At 42.8% G+C, this 17,536-nt stretch overlaps 1 protein-coding gene across 4 annotated transcripts in view; it reads left to right on the forward strand.

Annotated features, from left to right (window-relative positions):
- The window catches only part of Aig1 (androgen induced 1), a 226,934-nt gene that overhangs the window by 81,745 nt on the left and 127,653 nt on the right, over nucleotides 1-17,536 (forward strand). The window contains exon 4 of one of the 4 annotated variants that reach the window (XM_052169390.1): nucleotides 5,874-5,985. The exons of the other annotated variants lie outside the window; for them this stretch is intronic. Within the exon in view, the coding sequence (XP_052025350.1) occupies nucleotides 5,874-5,951 (78 nt within the window). The 3' untranslated portion in view covers nucleotides 5,952-5,985. Of the gene's footprint in view, nucleotides 1-5,873; nucleotides 5,986-17,536 lie in introns of those variants that run through there. 4 annotated transcript variants of the gene reach the window in all.

Genomic DNA, 17,536 nt, shown 5'->3' on the forward strand with positions numbered 1-17,536 from the left:
GCCACAAGGGAAATAGATGGGACTGGAATGAAGAGGAAACAATGGTGGCCTGGAGACCAACCCTGTGGAGAGGATTGATATTTTCCTTTTTGAGGAGTCCAATTTTCCTCAAGCTGACTGGATTCTAAATATCTAGAGTTTATGAGGGGTCCTTGTGATAACCATAATTCGAAACTTCTGAGAAATGAGAGGCAATGTCCCATGATCTTCTAGTGGCTATGGGTCATGGGGATAACACGAACATAGTGGTGTTCTACTCATTCTTGTCATAAGTGCATACTTCTTTATTCAAGAACACAGGATGTAGAAACCCATTTCAAAGCATTTTTGCTAGCTAGCATCCTTCCTATCCACTCCCCAAGACCATTTGTTTATGACTCTAACCACTCAATTCATCAATATCCTTTGGGTACACTGATGTGCTTAGCTAACTTCTCTGAGCTCATTTATAGGCTGCATAAGGTAAGGATTGGCCTTGAGAATTCTCCACTACAAAATTGTCAATAACAGTGGATCACAAACACAAGCTCCTCTAAAAGGTCCCCCAGGACTGACTCTATACCAATTCCTGGTTCCTCTGCTGAAGCCCTGCTTACCCTCTGTCTGCCTGTCCATGTTAGCATCACCTCTGCTTTGACTTCCCATGACTGACACACCTCTTTACTTTGTCACTTGGGTACCTCCATTGCATTGGTTTCGGCTTTCTCTGTGTATTAGCATATCTGACTCAGTATGTGGGATATAGTAACACTCAGAAAATGTTCTCTGAATGAGTTAATGAATACTTAAATAAATGAATGATTGAGTGAATGAGTAAGCACCTTCACTCTCCCACTCTGGGTATACTCCCTGTGCTGAACCTGGATTATTCCTTGATATGGATCAAAGTTGGAACCTTACCTGTGCCATTTTATTTTCACGTTGCATAATCCAACCTCTTAGTAAACTACCTGAAATCCTTGAGCGTCCTTGTTGGACCCATTGACTGGTGATCTCCAGCACCAGTTTTTTCTCTTCAAACATCAGAAGTAATGTGCACCAGCCTGTGAGTGACCAGTAAGACAACTTCTCTGAGCCTGTGCATCTCTCAGGGTTTCAGATTAAAAGTGAAGCACCTTGTTCCCGTAGTACTTGTTCTTCTTGGGAACTTGTGTCAAGAATCTTGTAACATTTACTACGGAGCTGCCTCTAAGCATAAACTAGTGTTCTATTTCATCAAACATTTTTCTCTAGAACACGGTTAATTATATAATGTGTGAATTTAGGGCATTGATAAACATTCATTTTACTTTTGATAAATAAAAGGAAGATAGGTTTTTCTTTCCATCCAAACAAGAACAATAATTTTCTATTGTTCTTACCACCTTTGGATCTGTAGCAAGGGATGAGTTTGCACAAAGTGCACTAATTAAGATTTACCTTAACATAAATAGAAGAATTAGCTTTGATGGGTGGAATTGTTTCCCATTAATTGCAAACCCTCTCATCTCTATAAACTATGGTCTTGCGCTTGGACCAATAATAATGTGATGGTCATATGCATCCAGGTGCTGGTGCTTGTGGGGCCTCTTTCTCTGTGTGCTACAGCTCTGCTGCCTGTTCTTCACACTCAACAATGTGACTCGTATTCTTGCTTTAACTCACTACAAGCTGAATCCCAAAAGATGCCTACATTTCTCCAGGACACAGTTCTCATAGCTACCTACATTTGAGCCATCTGCAAAGGGGAACCTAGCCAAGTGACCCCTAGATTTTCCCTGGTTTTAGTATTGAAGAAAAGTGCAAATGATATAAATTGTTACGAGTGATTTGTGAGGGTTCACTATGAAAATCTTGAGTGTCTCAACTTAGTTCCGTTATGAGGAACTTACAGTTTATTGCGGAAACACATGAGGTATACTGTGCACATGCAAACACAGGGCCTGATACATAGGAAGTCTAGTAAATACAGTCCTATGAAATAAAATAGAAAGCCTCTGTAGCAAATGATTCTGACTTATATAATTAACGGTGAGTTAATGTCAAATACTGAAATTCCAAGAAAACATGCTGATAGAAATTTCATACCTGTAGAAACTCTGCATTTGTACATACTTCTTTCATGACCAGATAACAAAATTTCTAGGAAAATAAAAAGTGTGTCTACGATATAAGGCATATGTCCTTGGACCAAGAATTCACGTCTAGCTTGAGCACATTTAAGCTTTTCTCCTCGGTTGCACCTCTTGGAAAGAGTGCTGCTTAGATTCAAATTTGACTGCTAATCTTCACACATATGGCAAATGTGGACTACTCAGACCACAGCTATTTTGCTACATTCCACAGTGTCTCATTTATTTGTTTGATTTGCAGCTATAGCAACTAGATTCCACCACGGTCGGCTTTTACACAGCCCCACACTGCGATCAGTTTGGTGGATGCTTGGCACTCAGTGCCAGATTCAATTGAAGACATATGCACAGATTCACTTACCACATTTTAAAAAATGTTTTTCACACTGGGTTAGACCTGTGCTGTTTGTCTAAAATACCGAAAGCAACCTTCTGCAAATCAAGCTGGTGATTACTGATGCCGCAGTCACCTTCTCTGTAACATCTCAAATCTCTGACTTTTTCTTGCTAACCTTTTCAAGTGCCCACCTGACTTTGAAGCAGGTTTCTTGTCCCTCCCTGGAAGCTCTCCCCTGTGAGGCTAAAGTGTTGCCCTGGTGCCATGCTGTTGCTGTACCATCCACACAGCTCTGCACAAGAAGAGCGGTTGCAAATGACCTTGAAATGGAGTTTCGCCAAGTAAATGAAGTATGGGACTTCAAGAAGTACCATTTCTCCAGAGCTTTAGGGACTGTGTGCAGTGGTGTCAGGAAATAGAGCTCTGAATTGGGTGTTGGATTACCAGATCTTAACATCTCTGTCGAGTGATGTTCCTTCTTGGCTTTTGAAGAAGCACACTGTACAGTGTTGGAAAAATTAGATAATGAAGAAAATTGATGTCTCACTATTGTTTCCCTTAGGCAAGTCTCCCTCATCTCTCAACCACTTGCTGGAGGAAACAGAGGCTCTAAAAATATTTTTTTAATGGGGAGATGGGAACTTAGAATGGATACGAAGCTAAAAAAAGAGATGAAGATGCAATTAGTCGGATATGGCAAGTGGGAAGAGCTATCTCTCCCTTCCGTGGTAAGCTACTCGTGGGAGGGATTTTGATCCATCAGATTTGGGCTCCAGGAAGGTAGTATTTTCTCTCTCAGTGTGTTTACCTGCTGAGTAAGCTATGTTGCTATTGAAACATGGTAGTTGATGGTGACAGCAGTTACTAGCCCCTGTCTGTGTAGAACATGGGGCTACTTGATTGCACTCCTCATCCTGGCAAGTAGGCTGACCCCCAAGGCTCTGGATTCAAAGCAGTCTGGCTTGAATCTTGTTTAGAAGTCCCAGCTCATCAGACTGCAGATTCCTCTTCTGCCTCCACTCTGCCTTGTGGATCTTGTTTGTGCACCTGTAGTGAGGCCAAGGTTATTTGAAGTCTGGCGTAGGCATGGCCGAAGGGTGGGGGCACCCTGGGGATAGGTGGATCTTTTATGTCAGCTCTCATTTTTATACAAAATAAGATTATGCATTTATGTTATAAAAAAAACCAAAGACCTGAGAAGACTAAGGTCACTCGTACTTTTGCAGTTATAAAAGTCTTTCATGTCACTGCCCTGGTAAGTGTACCTCTGTATAACACAGGGGGCATTCTTCAAACAAGCTCTCCGGGACATTCTTCCATACTTCATCTGGGATGTTCCAGTAAGTGATTGGGTATTTCTTTAAGTTTAATTGAAATCACTAAAACAAAGGCATCTTTCCTGATGAGCTCAAGCCTTCCCTTGCATAATTTTTAGAGTCCTGTAAGTCATGCGTGCAGCTGAGCTCAACACTGAAATGTTACATTGTGGTTGTTTACACATCTGTTCACTTAATGCAGTGACACATTAAAATGAGCAATGTTTCTGAGTGTGTTGGCACAAACTTGGACCCCAAGCTTTTGGAAGGTAGAAGCCAGATGATAAAAAAAAAACTTAAGGTCTCCCTTAGCTTTATAGTGTGTTTGATGCCAGCATCAGCTACACGAAACTGTGTCTGAAAAAAAAAAAAAAAAAAAAAAAACAAAGCATGCAAACAAGCAAGCAAGCAAGCAAGCAAGCAAGCAGGCAAGAACATGCCTTTACTCAAAGCAATCAGACAGACAAGCAAATAACAATGCATTTAATCAAAGCACACAAGTAACCAGGCAGGCAGGCAAACAGCAATGCATTTAACCAAAACAAGCAATAAGCCGCAAGCAAGCAGCAAGCAAGCAAGCAAGCAAGCAGTAAGCAAGCAACAAGCAAGCAAGTGATCAGCAGGCAAAAGTGCATTTACAAAACTGCAGTCATGATCTTGAGGTCAAGCTAGGTGATTTTCTACTAAGTCTTGCTAACAATCATATGCTAAATCGATTCCCAGTTTGGATGCTGGAAGTCAAGGATGGGGTGCCATCGTGCACAATATGGGCAACCTTCTGGGTTACAGATAGTCATTATATCATGCTCTCAAATGCCTAAAAGGGTAAAAGGCTTCTACAACCCTTTTATAAGGCTGGTAATCCCCTTCATGAATGGACCTGGCCACCTCTAAAGGCTTCACCTGCTGTTCTGTCACCTCATGAGTTTGGCTTTCAGCCTAAAATGTTTGAGGGAATACATTTGTGCTTCTTCGGGAGAACTCAAGAACACAAGAAAGGGGGGCAGAGACCACCAGAACTTGCTATACTCAAGATGGCAGCACATCTCATGGATCACAAAAGCCAAGAGGCACACCAAAAGAAGGCCACAGGAGTGAGATTTAATGTGACAGTGTCTGTGCTTGGTTGGCTGATGATGACTTCAGCAATCCTATTTCCTTTCTTGCTCTGGTGGTATTTTTATTGTCTCTGTAGTAAATATTTTAGGTATTATGGAAGAAGGGAGCTAGATGTTATTCAAGGGAATCCAATAATACTTCCCCTTTAAACCATGTTCGCTATTCTAGACATTTTAGGATCATGCGATGCATTTATATGCATATTTTATACAACTTTAAAGCATTTTTGATGTGTACATTTCTGTGTATGTGCATGTCTGTATATGAATGTTTTGTGGGATGTACATACATGCATATATGTACGTAGCAAACTTGCCTGGCACTCCTTAGTAGCTGTTCACCTTGATTTTTGAGATAAGGTCTCAAACCTGCTTTAAAGATCACAAAGAAAACTAGGCTGTTTGGTGGCAAGGTCCAGGAATACACACCTATCTCTTCTTATCCAGCACTGGGATTACAAATATGCACTTCCACGATGACCTGCTTTTCTCCTCCTCCTCCTCCTCCTCCTCCTCCTCCTCCTCCTCCTCCTCCTCCTCCTCCTCCTCCTCTTTCTCCTCCTCTCCCTTCATCCTTCTCATGAGTTCTAGAGAACAGAGAGCGATCAACACCAGCACTTTATCAATGCAGCCATCCCCAAAGTCCCTGTAGGCCATTATCTTATTGAAAGTCTTCTTTCCACATCTTTGCACTGGACCGATTTGAAGAGGAACCTCCTTTCTAAAGCTCCAGGTAAAGATTTTATGAACCCTCTTCTAACACACTGATGCTTTGTCCTCTGCTTTTAAGGCTGAGGTTTCCTGCATCTGTCAGAAGTGCTTGAGAGTTAACCACGTGTGGAACTACTGTATCTGTCAGACATTTTCTGTTATCTTCATTTGCCTTTATACCAATGTAGATGGTTAAAGGAATTACAATCCTTATAGAAAACCCATTCCCTTTAGAAGCCAGGTCCACCTTTAGCCATCTACACGGCCTTTTCTCTTTTAGAACTCATCACTGAGCCGGGTGTGGGGGTGCACGCCTGTAATTCCAGCACTTGGGAGGCAGAGGCAGGCAGATTTCTGAGTTCGAGGCCAACCTGGTCTACAGAGTGAGTTCCAGGACAGCCAGGGCTACACAGAGAAACCCTGTCTCAAAAAACAAACAAACAAAAACAAACCAAAAAAATAAACCAAAAATGAACTCATCACTGTTGTATTCATGGTGGTCAACCCTGAATTGGCGCAGGCGTCACCCTCATAAGATCTGATGGATTCAGACTTGGGGAGAGCAGCACACTGCCTGGAGTTTTAAAATGCTCCCTCCTGTACGGTGGTTTTTGATGCCCGTTTGAGGTTCTTTGAGTTTATTTGCTTCTGTAGCATCCTTGAGGTTCAAGGAAAGAGACTTACTGAAGCCATCTTGGTGATATCTGGGGCTAAACTGAGAGGTGAGAATAAGGACAGGGAGGAAGGGAGAAAGCGGGGGGGGGGGAGGAGGAAGACGTGGTGGCAAAGAGACCAATGGGCATGTTGGAACACCCAGCCACACTCAACTCTAGTAGGCTGGTTAACAAAATGTGGCTTCTTTGCCATGATTTCTACGGTCCTAATATACTGGCACCCTCTCTAGATCATAGGAAAAATGAATTAATATTACCACTTATTAAAGATTAAAAGTATACTCTATGTGTCAATTTCTATTAATCCTTGAAAATATTTATGGAGTTCAATGGTCTGTAACTAATTAGAAACTGCAGTTAACAGGGGATATGGGTTTCCTCAGCGTCACATGAAACAAGATATAAATCTTTTATATAACTCTATTTCCCCTAGAAAGGTTTTTTTTTCTTTTACTTGTCAGAGGGATTTTTAAAGTTTTATTTTATTTTCTTGGATCCCACTGCTTTTCCATAAATCCTATAAGCAGAATTACAATGACGTGAGTCATAGTCTTAACACTTTTTTTGGAGGTTCTCCTGCCAATGCAGCTTAGACTGGAGGAGATTTTTGAGAAAAGTGTGCTTGGGAAAGCATGGGTGGGAGGAGAAATGGAGGAGAGGTGAGAATAAGGACAGGGAGGAAGGGAGAAAAGGGGCAAGGGAGAAGAAAAGAGGGGGCAAGAAGGAAAAGTTTGCTTTAGATCACATTTGTTTTTAAACTTAATGATAATATGAAGGTGCAGCTTTTTTTGTTCTCTTAGTAACATGTGTTAGGCGAGCCTCCGATTTTGTTTTCTTATGAGCTTGTACTTGTAACTCGGAAATAGTTTCCCCCCAAAACTTTTGTTATATAAGTGGTAATTAATTTTCAAGGCTAGCTTATACATTCCTTCTATTCTGTCTGAAGGTGAATTATTTGGGCATTGGCAGTGCTGAGCTCTAGACTGAACAGTTGAAATGTGGTAGACATGAAGAATATCAAAGCCATAAATCAGTCATTGAATCCCTAGAAGTTTTCAACATGAACGCTGGCAGTGGAGGGGAAACAGATGTGATCTGAGTGGGAGGTTGTTCCGACCCCTCGTGCAGTTGTTTGCACGAGTCAATCTAGGGAGCAGCTGTGCATGGCCACCTAAAGTGGCCATTCTAGTGGGTCCTCAAAAACCATGTCTCATATCTTCCCATTATAAATCTCGATGGGACAGATGTCATCTGCTGGATGGTGCTTGGCATTCACATAAGCTGACGAAGCAAAAAGAACCATTCTCCCTGCGAAGCTTTTCCTTGGTTGGGAGAAGGGAAGTACAGTCACTGATGATGGTTGTGATTCGTCCATCTGCGGGGAAGCTCATCGCAAGAGTATTCATACTGATTTACAAGGAGTTATGACAGCACATATCAGATACATTGGATGAGCGAGAACCTACTATGAATCAAGTACTCCTTCAAGTACAGCCCCAGGTGCTTCCTAGGAGCTACACCCTAAAGCTCTTATGATACACCCAGGACACTGCAGAGCAGAGCAGAGTGACACAAGCTCTCCTTGTCCTGCCCAAAGGGGCAAAACTCTTCTGTGAGCTGTACTGTTACAGGATTCATAGGAAGTGGGTTTTATTGCTGTGACGAGACACCGTGACCACATCAACTCTTATAATGGAAAACATTTCATTGGGACTGACTTACAGTTTCAGAGATTTAGTCCATTATCATCATGGTGGGAAGCATGGCCACAGACAGGCCGACACGGTGCTGCAGGAGGAGCTGAGAGTTCTACATCTTGATCTAATGGCAGCAGAAGGAGACTGTGCTCTATACTGGGCATAGCTTGAGCATATATGAGTTCAAAGCCCTCCTCCATAGTAACGCACTTCCTCCAACAGGGCCAGACCACAGTGCCACTCACTAAAGGCCAAACATTCAAACACATGCATGAGTCTACAGGGGTCAGACCTATTCAATGGTTTGAATATTCACAGGTGTCATCAGAGAAACCTCATTCTCTCATCATCAGAGAATAAGAAGGAGTCGTAGTAAGAGCTCAGCCCATTTATGGGGGTCTCCTCGACAGATAGCACCCTTATACCTGAGACCGTTCTGGGTGCTGATTCAGTTCCTTTTAAGGAGAATGAAAAAGGAACATTCCAAAGAGGGAAGAATGACGTTGGGAATCTCTAGTGATAAGATGACTTGAAGAGCAATTTCCATTTATGCTGGATATAACTGAAAGAAGACCGAAAGGTGGGGGACCTTTCACTTTGAGAAAATGAAAGATGATTCGGACCATCTTTTCCCAAGACATCTTTCTCCTGGATTGAAGGAGAAGATCTGAAGAATGCAGGCAAGGATTGAGGAGGGAGAAAGGGCTAAGAATGGAGCCTTGGCTGGTGCCTACACTAGGGGTGGGTGGAAGTGGAGGTGGTGAGGAGAAAGTTGGGAGGAACCTTTGCAGAGGCTGAGGTCTGTCTTGGGAAGAAAGTCCATGCAAAGCCCAGAAGGGGAGTGTTTCCAGAAAAAGTGAGGCACAAACTTCCTAGGCTACAAAGGTATAGAAGCAGCTCGCACAGCTGCTGAGCAGAGTCCAGTGACTACTAAGGAAGGAGCTTTTTTTTTTTTTTTTGAGACAGGGTTTCTCTGTGTAGCCCTGGCTGTCCTGGAACTCACTCTGTAGACCAGGCTGGCCTTGAACTCAGAAATCTGCTTGCCTCTGCCTCCCAGAGTGCTAGGATTACAGGCGTGAGCTACCACCTAGCATAGCAGGGCCTACCCAGGCCGAAACCAACGAAAAAAACAAAACAAAACGAAAAAGCCTCATCAGTGTGGTGCATGAGCATGCATGTGCACACGTGCAAATATGAGTGTGCACAAATATGAGTGTGTGCAAATATGAGTGTGTGCAAATATATCTGCGCGTGTGGTGTGGTGTGTGTGTGTGTGCGCGCGTGCGTGCATGCGTGCATATGTGTGTGTGTGTGTGTCTGTCTGTCTGTCTGTCCGTGTAAAACTGACCAATAAGGGATTCACTTAACTCAGAAAGCAGGGCACACAAGGTAACAGTCTTTGAGGGGTGACTGTTTGAGAGCCTCCTGGTGAATAGCCATTCTTTTCCATGCAAAAAGGTGTTACGTCTGGCTTGTGCTTTTATTTAGCAGGGTCTGATGATTTCTTTCACCTGGAATTAAAATGGTCTTTGGTGTTCTTTTGGCTTCAATGAAAAAATATGAATGTGTGTGCCTGTCTTAATTAGGGATTCTGTTGCTGTGATGAAACACTGTGACCAAAAAACAATTTGGGGTGGACAGCGTTTACTTGGCTTACACCTCCACATCACTGTTCATCCTGTTCATCCTAAAGGAAGGAAGACAGGGCAGGAACTCAGGCAGGGTAGAGCTCTGTAGGCAGGAGCTGATGCAGAATCCACACAGGGCTGCTGCTGACTGCTTACTCCTCCTAGCACGCTCAGCCTGCCTTCTTATAGATCCCAAGACCACGGGCCCTGGGTGGCACCACCCACAACGGGCTGGGCTCTTCCCCATCAATCACTGATTTAAAAAGTTCCCTACAGGTTTTCTGGTAGCACCAGATTATAGGGGGCATTTCACAAATGAAGCCCCCTCTGTGATATCTCTAGCTTGTGTCAAGTTGATATAAAACCAGCTAGCATAGTGCCTCTCTCTCTCTCTCTCTCTCTCTCTCTCTCTCTCTCTCTCTCTCTGTGTGTGTGTGTGTGTGTGTGTGTGTGTGTGTGTGTGTGTAGACCAAAGGACAACCTCAGGTGACATTCTCTGGAATTTCAGCCTTTGGGACAGGGTTTCTTATTGATCTGGGGCTCACCAGGTAGGTTAGGGCTTTCCTGTCTCTGTCACCTCAGCACTAGCATTACAAGCATGATCCACAGTCCACCACACATGGCATTTTAACCTAAGTTCAGGGAATGGAACTCAAGTCCTTATGTTTGCAAGGCAAATGCTTTACTAGCTGAACCAACTCCTCCAAGTCTTTGTATTTCTTAATCTACTGTCATGCCATATAGTTTTCATCTATGTAGTTCTAAATGTTAATTTATAAGTAAAAGGAGAGACTACAGAAGAGATTGCATAAAACACCAAAAAGCAGTTATTTAAGTTGGGTATGGTGGTGTACACCTGTCTGGAAACTGAGGCAGGAAGATCAGAAATTTAAAATCAAGATGGAACACACACACACACACACACACACACACACACACACTACATATATATATGCAAAAGTTCAAAGCAATAACAGCAATTTCTTTGTGATTGGAGTGTGAGTAGAAAGTTTCAATAATCCTTTTTGTTTGTCAGCATATCAAAAGAAACAAAAATCAAAACAAAGACCAAAACCTGCACACACGACTTGGTAAAGGAGAAGCCTCCCTGACTTCCTCTGAAGTGTTCCAGTCTGTGAGGCAAATCCTTAGGAACTTCAGCGATTTCTAATGATGTGCTGTTAGAGATAAGCCTCTTGTTTATGTGCGGTCAGAGAGTCGGAAATACAAGACTTAGAACTCAATTTGGAGGAATACTTCTCTGGCCAGAAGTTCTTTACTGACACTGAAAAGGTCCAGGTTTTTGCTGTTCTTCACGGTATGTGTAGGAACCACAAGGACCACAAGGAGTTCCTGGTAAGTATGTCACAGTGGGCTAAGCATGTAGCAGGTATGTCACAGTGGGCTAAGCATGTAGCAGGTATGTCACAGTGGGCTAAGCATGTAGCAGGTATGTCACAGTGGGCTAAACATGTAACAGGCATGTCACAGTGGGCTAAACATGTAACAGGCATGTCACAGTGGGCTAAACATGTAGCAGGCATGTCACAGTGGGCTAAACATGTAACAGGCATGTCACAGTGGGCTAAGCATGTAGCAGGTATGTCACAGTGGGCTAAGCATGTAGCAGGTATGTCACAGTGGGCTAAGCATGTAACAGACATGTCACAGTGGGCTTAGCATGTAGATGAGCCATACATGCTTCTTATTTCTCTCAATTTCTCTGATCCTACTGGCAATTCAAAGGAAGAGAAAAGAAAAGAGAACAAAAACCCTCCAGGACCGCAGAATGTTATTGAGTTTGTAGCAGTTGTTATGGTTACCTGCATATCTTCATTGCTGTATTAATGTGTAATTCCCTTCATTTCTGGAAACATCATCATCGGGAAACATAATAATCCACAGACTCTTAGCAAGTCTCTCCAGTGCGGCTCGGAGACTCTGACAACAGTGGTGATGAATGCGTGTGGTTTCTGGGCCACCTGTGTGCTACAGGCCTAGTAACTAGGACATCATGGTTTAGCAAAGGACAATTTGAAGTTAGTAACTCTTAATAGTTCAAATGTTCTCCAAACAAAGCACTTCCCTCTTCACTATAAGGAAATCTATTGTTTTTCCTACCCAGTTCTTTACACAAATTATATTTAATGAGTTTATTTTTTGCATTCTAAAGAAGAGTAAAATAATTAGTTATTTTCATGCATGTATATACACATGCACACACATATTATATATATCATATGTATGTCTGGTGTCCGTGGAGGTCAGAGAGTGGGGGTCAGATCACCTGGAACTAAAGTCAAGGATGATTATAAACAGTATAGTTTCTAGGAACCAAACCTAGGTCTTTTGCAAGAATAAAAATGTCTCTTAATTACTGGGCCATTTGTCCAACTTCATAAGCGATTTTTAAAAAGATACCATTAGTGGCATTTTTGAGCAAGTTTTTCTAAGTCTATTTTCCTCCTACTACAGTTGAAGCCAAACAATGCAGTTCAATGAATTGTTTCATGCTGACTGCTTACAGTGGCAGAGGTTGCTAATGAATCTCCATGCCCTCTTCTGTTCCCCCGTCCCCCGCTGGTAATTAGGCCAACTCCATCTCCCAGCTGTTAGGTGTGACCATGTGACTCATAGGATGCTGGGATGGGATTGGATGTTGCTTGAAATAATCTGGATCCATGGGTTGTTCATCCCTAATTCAGCAAACTTCTCCTTAAGAGCATTTGAATAGCATGCATCTACACTGATCATGTTCAGGCTTTCTCCTGCTGTGTTTGTATGTAAGTAAACACAGGGGATTTCCGGTATGAAGGAACATATGCATAGGTTCTAGACAAGTGCTATGCTATTTCATATAAAGGACTAAAGCATTCTAGATTTTATTTTTTGAAGGATCTTGGAACCAGACTCCAAGCAGTGACTGTATAATCCTTGCTGGTCTAAACAGTAAGAGTTTCCTATTTAGATGCCCTCAGCCTCATTTCCAAATTACGAGGGCTGCATATTATATCAGCTACTGTGATTCAAATGAAGGCACCGTTGATAGGCATCAATTTTAAATGGGTGGTAGTTCTTAGGAGAAGTCCTAAGGTTTTTGCCCATAAGTATTTCCCATAGCTACTTTCCACTGTTTTTTTTAAAAAAGAAACCATCTTTGTAAGCTCCAGGGTCCCCTAATCAGTATTCAATGATAAATCTTCTGTTTCAGAAGAGTTCCTCAAAGGCAGATATTGTAAAATATCTGTTTCTGTAACTTAGGTGTACTTGGGAATCAAAAGGAAGGAAATTTGCCTTTTCTGGATACTAATACTCCTATGTGTGTGTGTATACACACACACACACACACACACACACACACACACACTTTGAGGACATATGCATATATGTTCTTCAAGGAACTAAAATGCATGGTCTGGAGGCTGGTAGCCTGAGTTTTCTCATGAGGCTCTAGGGCCAAGCTCTCTCATCAGGATGCTGTTGGATCCTCTGAGTTTTATCTTCACCTTTGTACAAGCCATTTGTAGGGAGCCCATGGAAGAAGAAAGCATCCCAAATTGCACATCATCTTTGCTCGCCAGAGTTGCTTGCTTCCGCAGATACAACACCATAGAAGGGTCAAGGAAGTAGTGTTCTTAAGTGCCAGGAGTTGTACCTTATAGAGGAAGGGAGTAAGAGCCAGTGTGGGGCAGTGACAGTCTTTGACACATACTTCCTTCCCACTCCTTGATGAAGGTGCTAATAAGAAAGATTCAGAACATACAAAGCAGAAAAAGGAAGGAAAGAAGTCATAGAGAGGCAAAATAGATTAAATGGGGAACATGCTATTGATTTAAGCAGGGTACTGTGAAGAAAGCCATTCTTTCTTATTTTATATATATTTGAAACATTCCACAATAAAAGTTAAATAAATTTTGGATCTAAAAATCAAAAACAATCGTTGACTGTGCTTTGGTGTTTGCTGAGCTCATAGGAACTCCAGTGAAGTCCTTTCTAAAGTTTGCAGGCCATCATTTCCTCTGAGTGAGCATTTGCACTCATCAATTTTATTTTTACATATAGAACTTGTTAACAGTTTGCTTTTGAGTTAATTAAATAAGACCTTCATGATTGTTCCATGTAGTTATAAAGGGGATGCAACATGAGTTTGATGAGACCCCTTTCAGTGAATAAAATCTAGTGTGGAAGATAAGATATTCCCTCAAACCTCACTGATGAAAAATAGACTATAAGTCCTGTGTTAGGAGCTCACATCAAACTGAAAAGATCAACAAAAGTTTCTTGCATAGGATGTTCTAAACCGTGAAGGAAAAGTAGGCTTTTGACTGATACAGGTGGTATGGAGAAAGGTCTGGGTAGGGACCACCTAGAGAGAGGCTCCTGGCCAAAGATCATGAGCAGGCCTCCTGCTGACAGTCCACAGAGGCATGGGGATTTTATTATAAGTACCTGGAAATACTCATTTTTAAAACGAGACAGTAAATAAGGAAGAGACTTTGCAAGGCTGATGCTTGTACAGGGACTTGCAGCTGTGAGGTTCTGGTGATGAAACACCCATCCCAACCATGGTGTTGGTTGGGATACACGGGTTGATGTGGGTGGTGGATGGCTGAAGCTGCTAACTGAAGCTGGAGGCAGATGAGGAGTTTACTGGTAAAGAGATTAGGGGAAAGACTGCTTTGAAAGCCAGTTTTGTTAGCAAATGGGAGTCCTGATGAGTGCATCGCAGTGGAAATGATGTCATGATTTTAGTTGACATTAACAATGATGTGAGTCATGGGTATAAGAATCTCCTCTGTATTCTCCTCCCCGTGCTGCCTGTGTACTCTCTACACACACACACACACACACACACACACACACCCCACACTTCCACTCTCTTAAAACATCTGAAGCATGACCTTACTCAGGTTGTAACTCACCGTGTCACTCAGGATGGCCCCACACAACAGTCACTCTGCTTGGGCCGCCACCTCCTCACCTCTGAGCTAGGATTGTAAGTGTGAACCTTCACGATCCATTGGATCACTCAAGGACTTTTTATGCGTAACATCCGAAGTTGAAATGTGGAGCCTTGTGTCCTTCCCAGACCTGATCTCTGTCTCAGTCAATACCATCACCATCTCCTTTGCTGCTCAAGTCATCAGAAAGAACCATTAGTTTGCAAAGACTGAAACTCCATTCTGCAACTCCACTGGGAAGTCCTGAGCAAGTGCTGTTGCTTTAGCCAATGTTATTTGCCCAGAATGTTCCTTATATAACTGAGTTGTATTAATGTATCCCTGAGTTGAAAACTAGGGATTTCTAATGTAACTTCACTGTAGCCCAGTACTTTGATACAGACATCCATGACCTGTTACTTCAAATTTGAGGCTGGCTATATGCTGTAAGGCTGTAAAAGAACGTTGTGGGCTACTTATGGTGAATAGACAACCACATGTGGCAATAGCACCCACTCCAATGGGTCGCAGAAGTAGAAGGGACTGCAGAAATCTGTCTCTGAAATGTGGATGTTCTTGTCTAGAAATTAGAAATCTGCTGTGACTGTCTGGTGAGGAATGATGGGTCATTTTCTTCCTATTCCGTCAGGACAGAAGGGGAATGCAATTAAAGCAGTTTCCCCTCCCCCATCATGTGATTGTTTTCTTGGGAAAGACAATGATTTAGAGAAATAAAAAGTTCTAGTACTATGTTGGGAACTAGCAAGGCATCGTAAATGTAATTAATGATGTCCCTACCCCTTTTCTACGTCTTCCACATCAAACATAACTGCTGTTGCCTGGATGTTCCCGTGCACCAGGGTGCTGTCTGAGTGAGCTCATCTAAGTTCTAAGAACTCCTGAGTTAATTATGTAAGAGAGAACTGAGGCCTGGGAAGCTAGTGAATGAACCATGTAAGAACCTAATGCGATGCCTGGCTCCGGGTTCAGACTATTGTACTCTGTAATTCTGTGTTGCAGAGAATCAGCCTCTGAGAGTCTTTATTACCTCACTGATGTTGGGTTGTTGATGTAAGATGTTCCACCAATATAATTTAATAGCAGTTTTCGGGAATAAAGTAAGGACTTCCAAATCAGTGTAGCTAGACCGGGTTTGTCTTCCAAACTGTAACCATTGTTTTTGGGTTTTTTTTCTTGATAGTTCCCTTTTTACCTCATGTCCAGAAGGCTTTTATAGATTCAGGTACAGGCCACTTGCAGAAAATGGGTAAATTTTTGGTTATTGTCTTCTGAAATTAGGTCTTACAACACATAGGAGATTGAAGAGTTGGGGTTTTGTTTTGTGTGCCTTTTAATAATAAGGCAAAAATTTAAAAGACAAAGAGACACTCTCTCTGTGAAGGACAGCCTGATAGTTCCATCAGGAGGAGATTGCGGGAGAAGAAAACATGATGTTGGACATCCTTCCCATCCTAGGGATGATCAGTTATATCTTGACAGAGGCGCCTGTAGTTTAGATGCTTTAGGTCCTCTTCTCCTTCACCTCTACTTCTGGGTCTCTGATGTTTGGAGGGTGGAGGACCAGGATGACTGAGGTGGTTGGTGGCTTGCCTCCTGGGCTCTCAAATGCTAAATCCCATACCATGGCTGCAGGCTTCCCACATTTCATCAGAAAGGAAGACCCAGGACACAGCTGACTCATTTCCCCAACAGTTTGTACACAGCCTCATTGATGTATTTCTGCTACTATACCTGCCTCCGCCTTTGCAAACATCAGAATCATCAGGGAAATCCCATAGTATGGGGGATCTGGATCTTGAATTCCAGAACATTCCTAAAAAGGAGGCAAACATCACAACAGCAGAGTGTTTATGATGGGCTGAGGAGTCCAGGCAGCACAGAAAGATCTGGATTCACTGTGTCCCCAGAGACTGCCCTGGGAGGGGAACAGAGAGCCTATGTGTCCTGGTGAAATAACATCATCTACAGATTTAATAAGGTTCCCTGTGCCAAAGAATGTCATGGGGAGAGCAGTGTGGGGAGAAGTCCTGCAAGGATAAGCAGGAGCAAGAGAGCCAAGGGCAATGATGGACCATCAGTGCTGCCCCGACAGGGCCATGATGCCTGTATCACTCCATAGGATTTAGATCCTAAGATCCTACGAGAGGGCAGGGGAAAGAAAGCAGAAAGTGGGGATTGGGAAGAGGGAGGGAGAACTGGAGCATCAGATTGACTGTGTTTAAGTTGGAACTTAACAGAAATAACTGAACGATGGGATTTCCTTTCCTGGCTGTAGTTTTAGAGGCGAAGTGGCCGAAGATCACAAAGTTTCACAACAAGCATTTAGATGACACAGCCAGACAGTCTGGCTTTTACATGCATACTCTGCATGGCCCAGTGGTGCTCTACCATTCTCAACTCAACCCTGCTTCACCCATGTTTCCCACAAACAAGTGGAATGGCTCACGACATAAGTTAAATTATATTGTAGAAAGGACCTTATGTACGTATTTCCCAATGTGTAACATGATAACGTTTTAGACTGGAAGATGTGTGCAATGTAGTCTCTCCATCTGCCCCACTGCTACATTATCCACACCTTACTGTTCTACAGCAAATGTTTCCAAATTCCCCCACGAATGTCACAGCAATGAAGGGAAACTTGAAGAGGGCATGGTATACGCATGCGTGTATGTGGATGGTCTGGTGGTGAGCTCTACTGTCCAGCATATGTGAACCAAGAGGCAGATGTTGGGATGGTTTCTCTCGCTGCTCCTTCACTTGGTTTTTCAGACAGACTCTCTTTTTGAACCTGGAACTTACTGTTTTGGCTAGACTAGCTAGCCAGTGAGTCCTGGAGACCTACTTCTTCCCTCTCTCCGTGCTGGAGTTATAGGTGGGTACCTCTGTGCATGGCTTTGACCAGGTAGGTACTAGAGATCTGAGCTCAGGTCCTCATGCCTGTTCATGAAGCATTCCATCACTTAGACATCTATCTACCCTG

This window comes from Apodemus sylvaticus, chromosome 23 (genome assembly GCF_947179515.1).
Source record: "Apodemus sylvaticus chromosome 23, mApoSyl1.1, whole genome shotgun sequence".
NCBI classification, from domain to species: Eukaryota; Metazoa; Chordata; class Mammalia; order Rodentia; family Muridae; genus Apodemus; species Apodemus sylvaticus.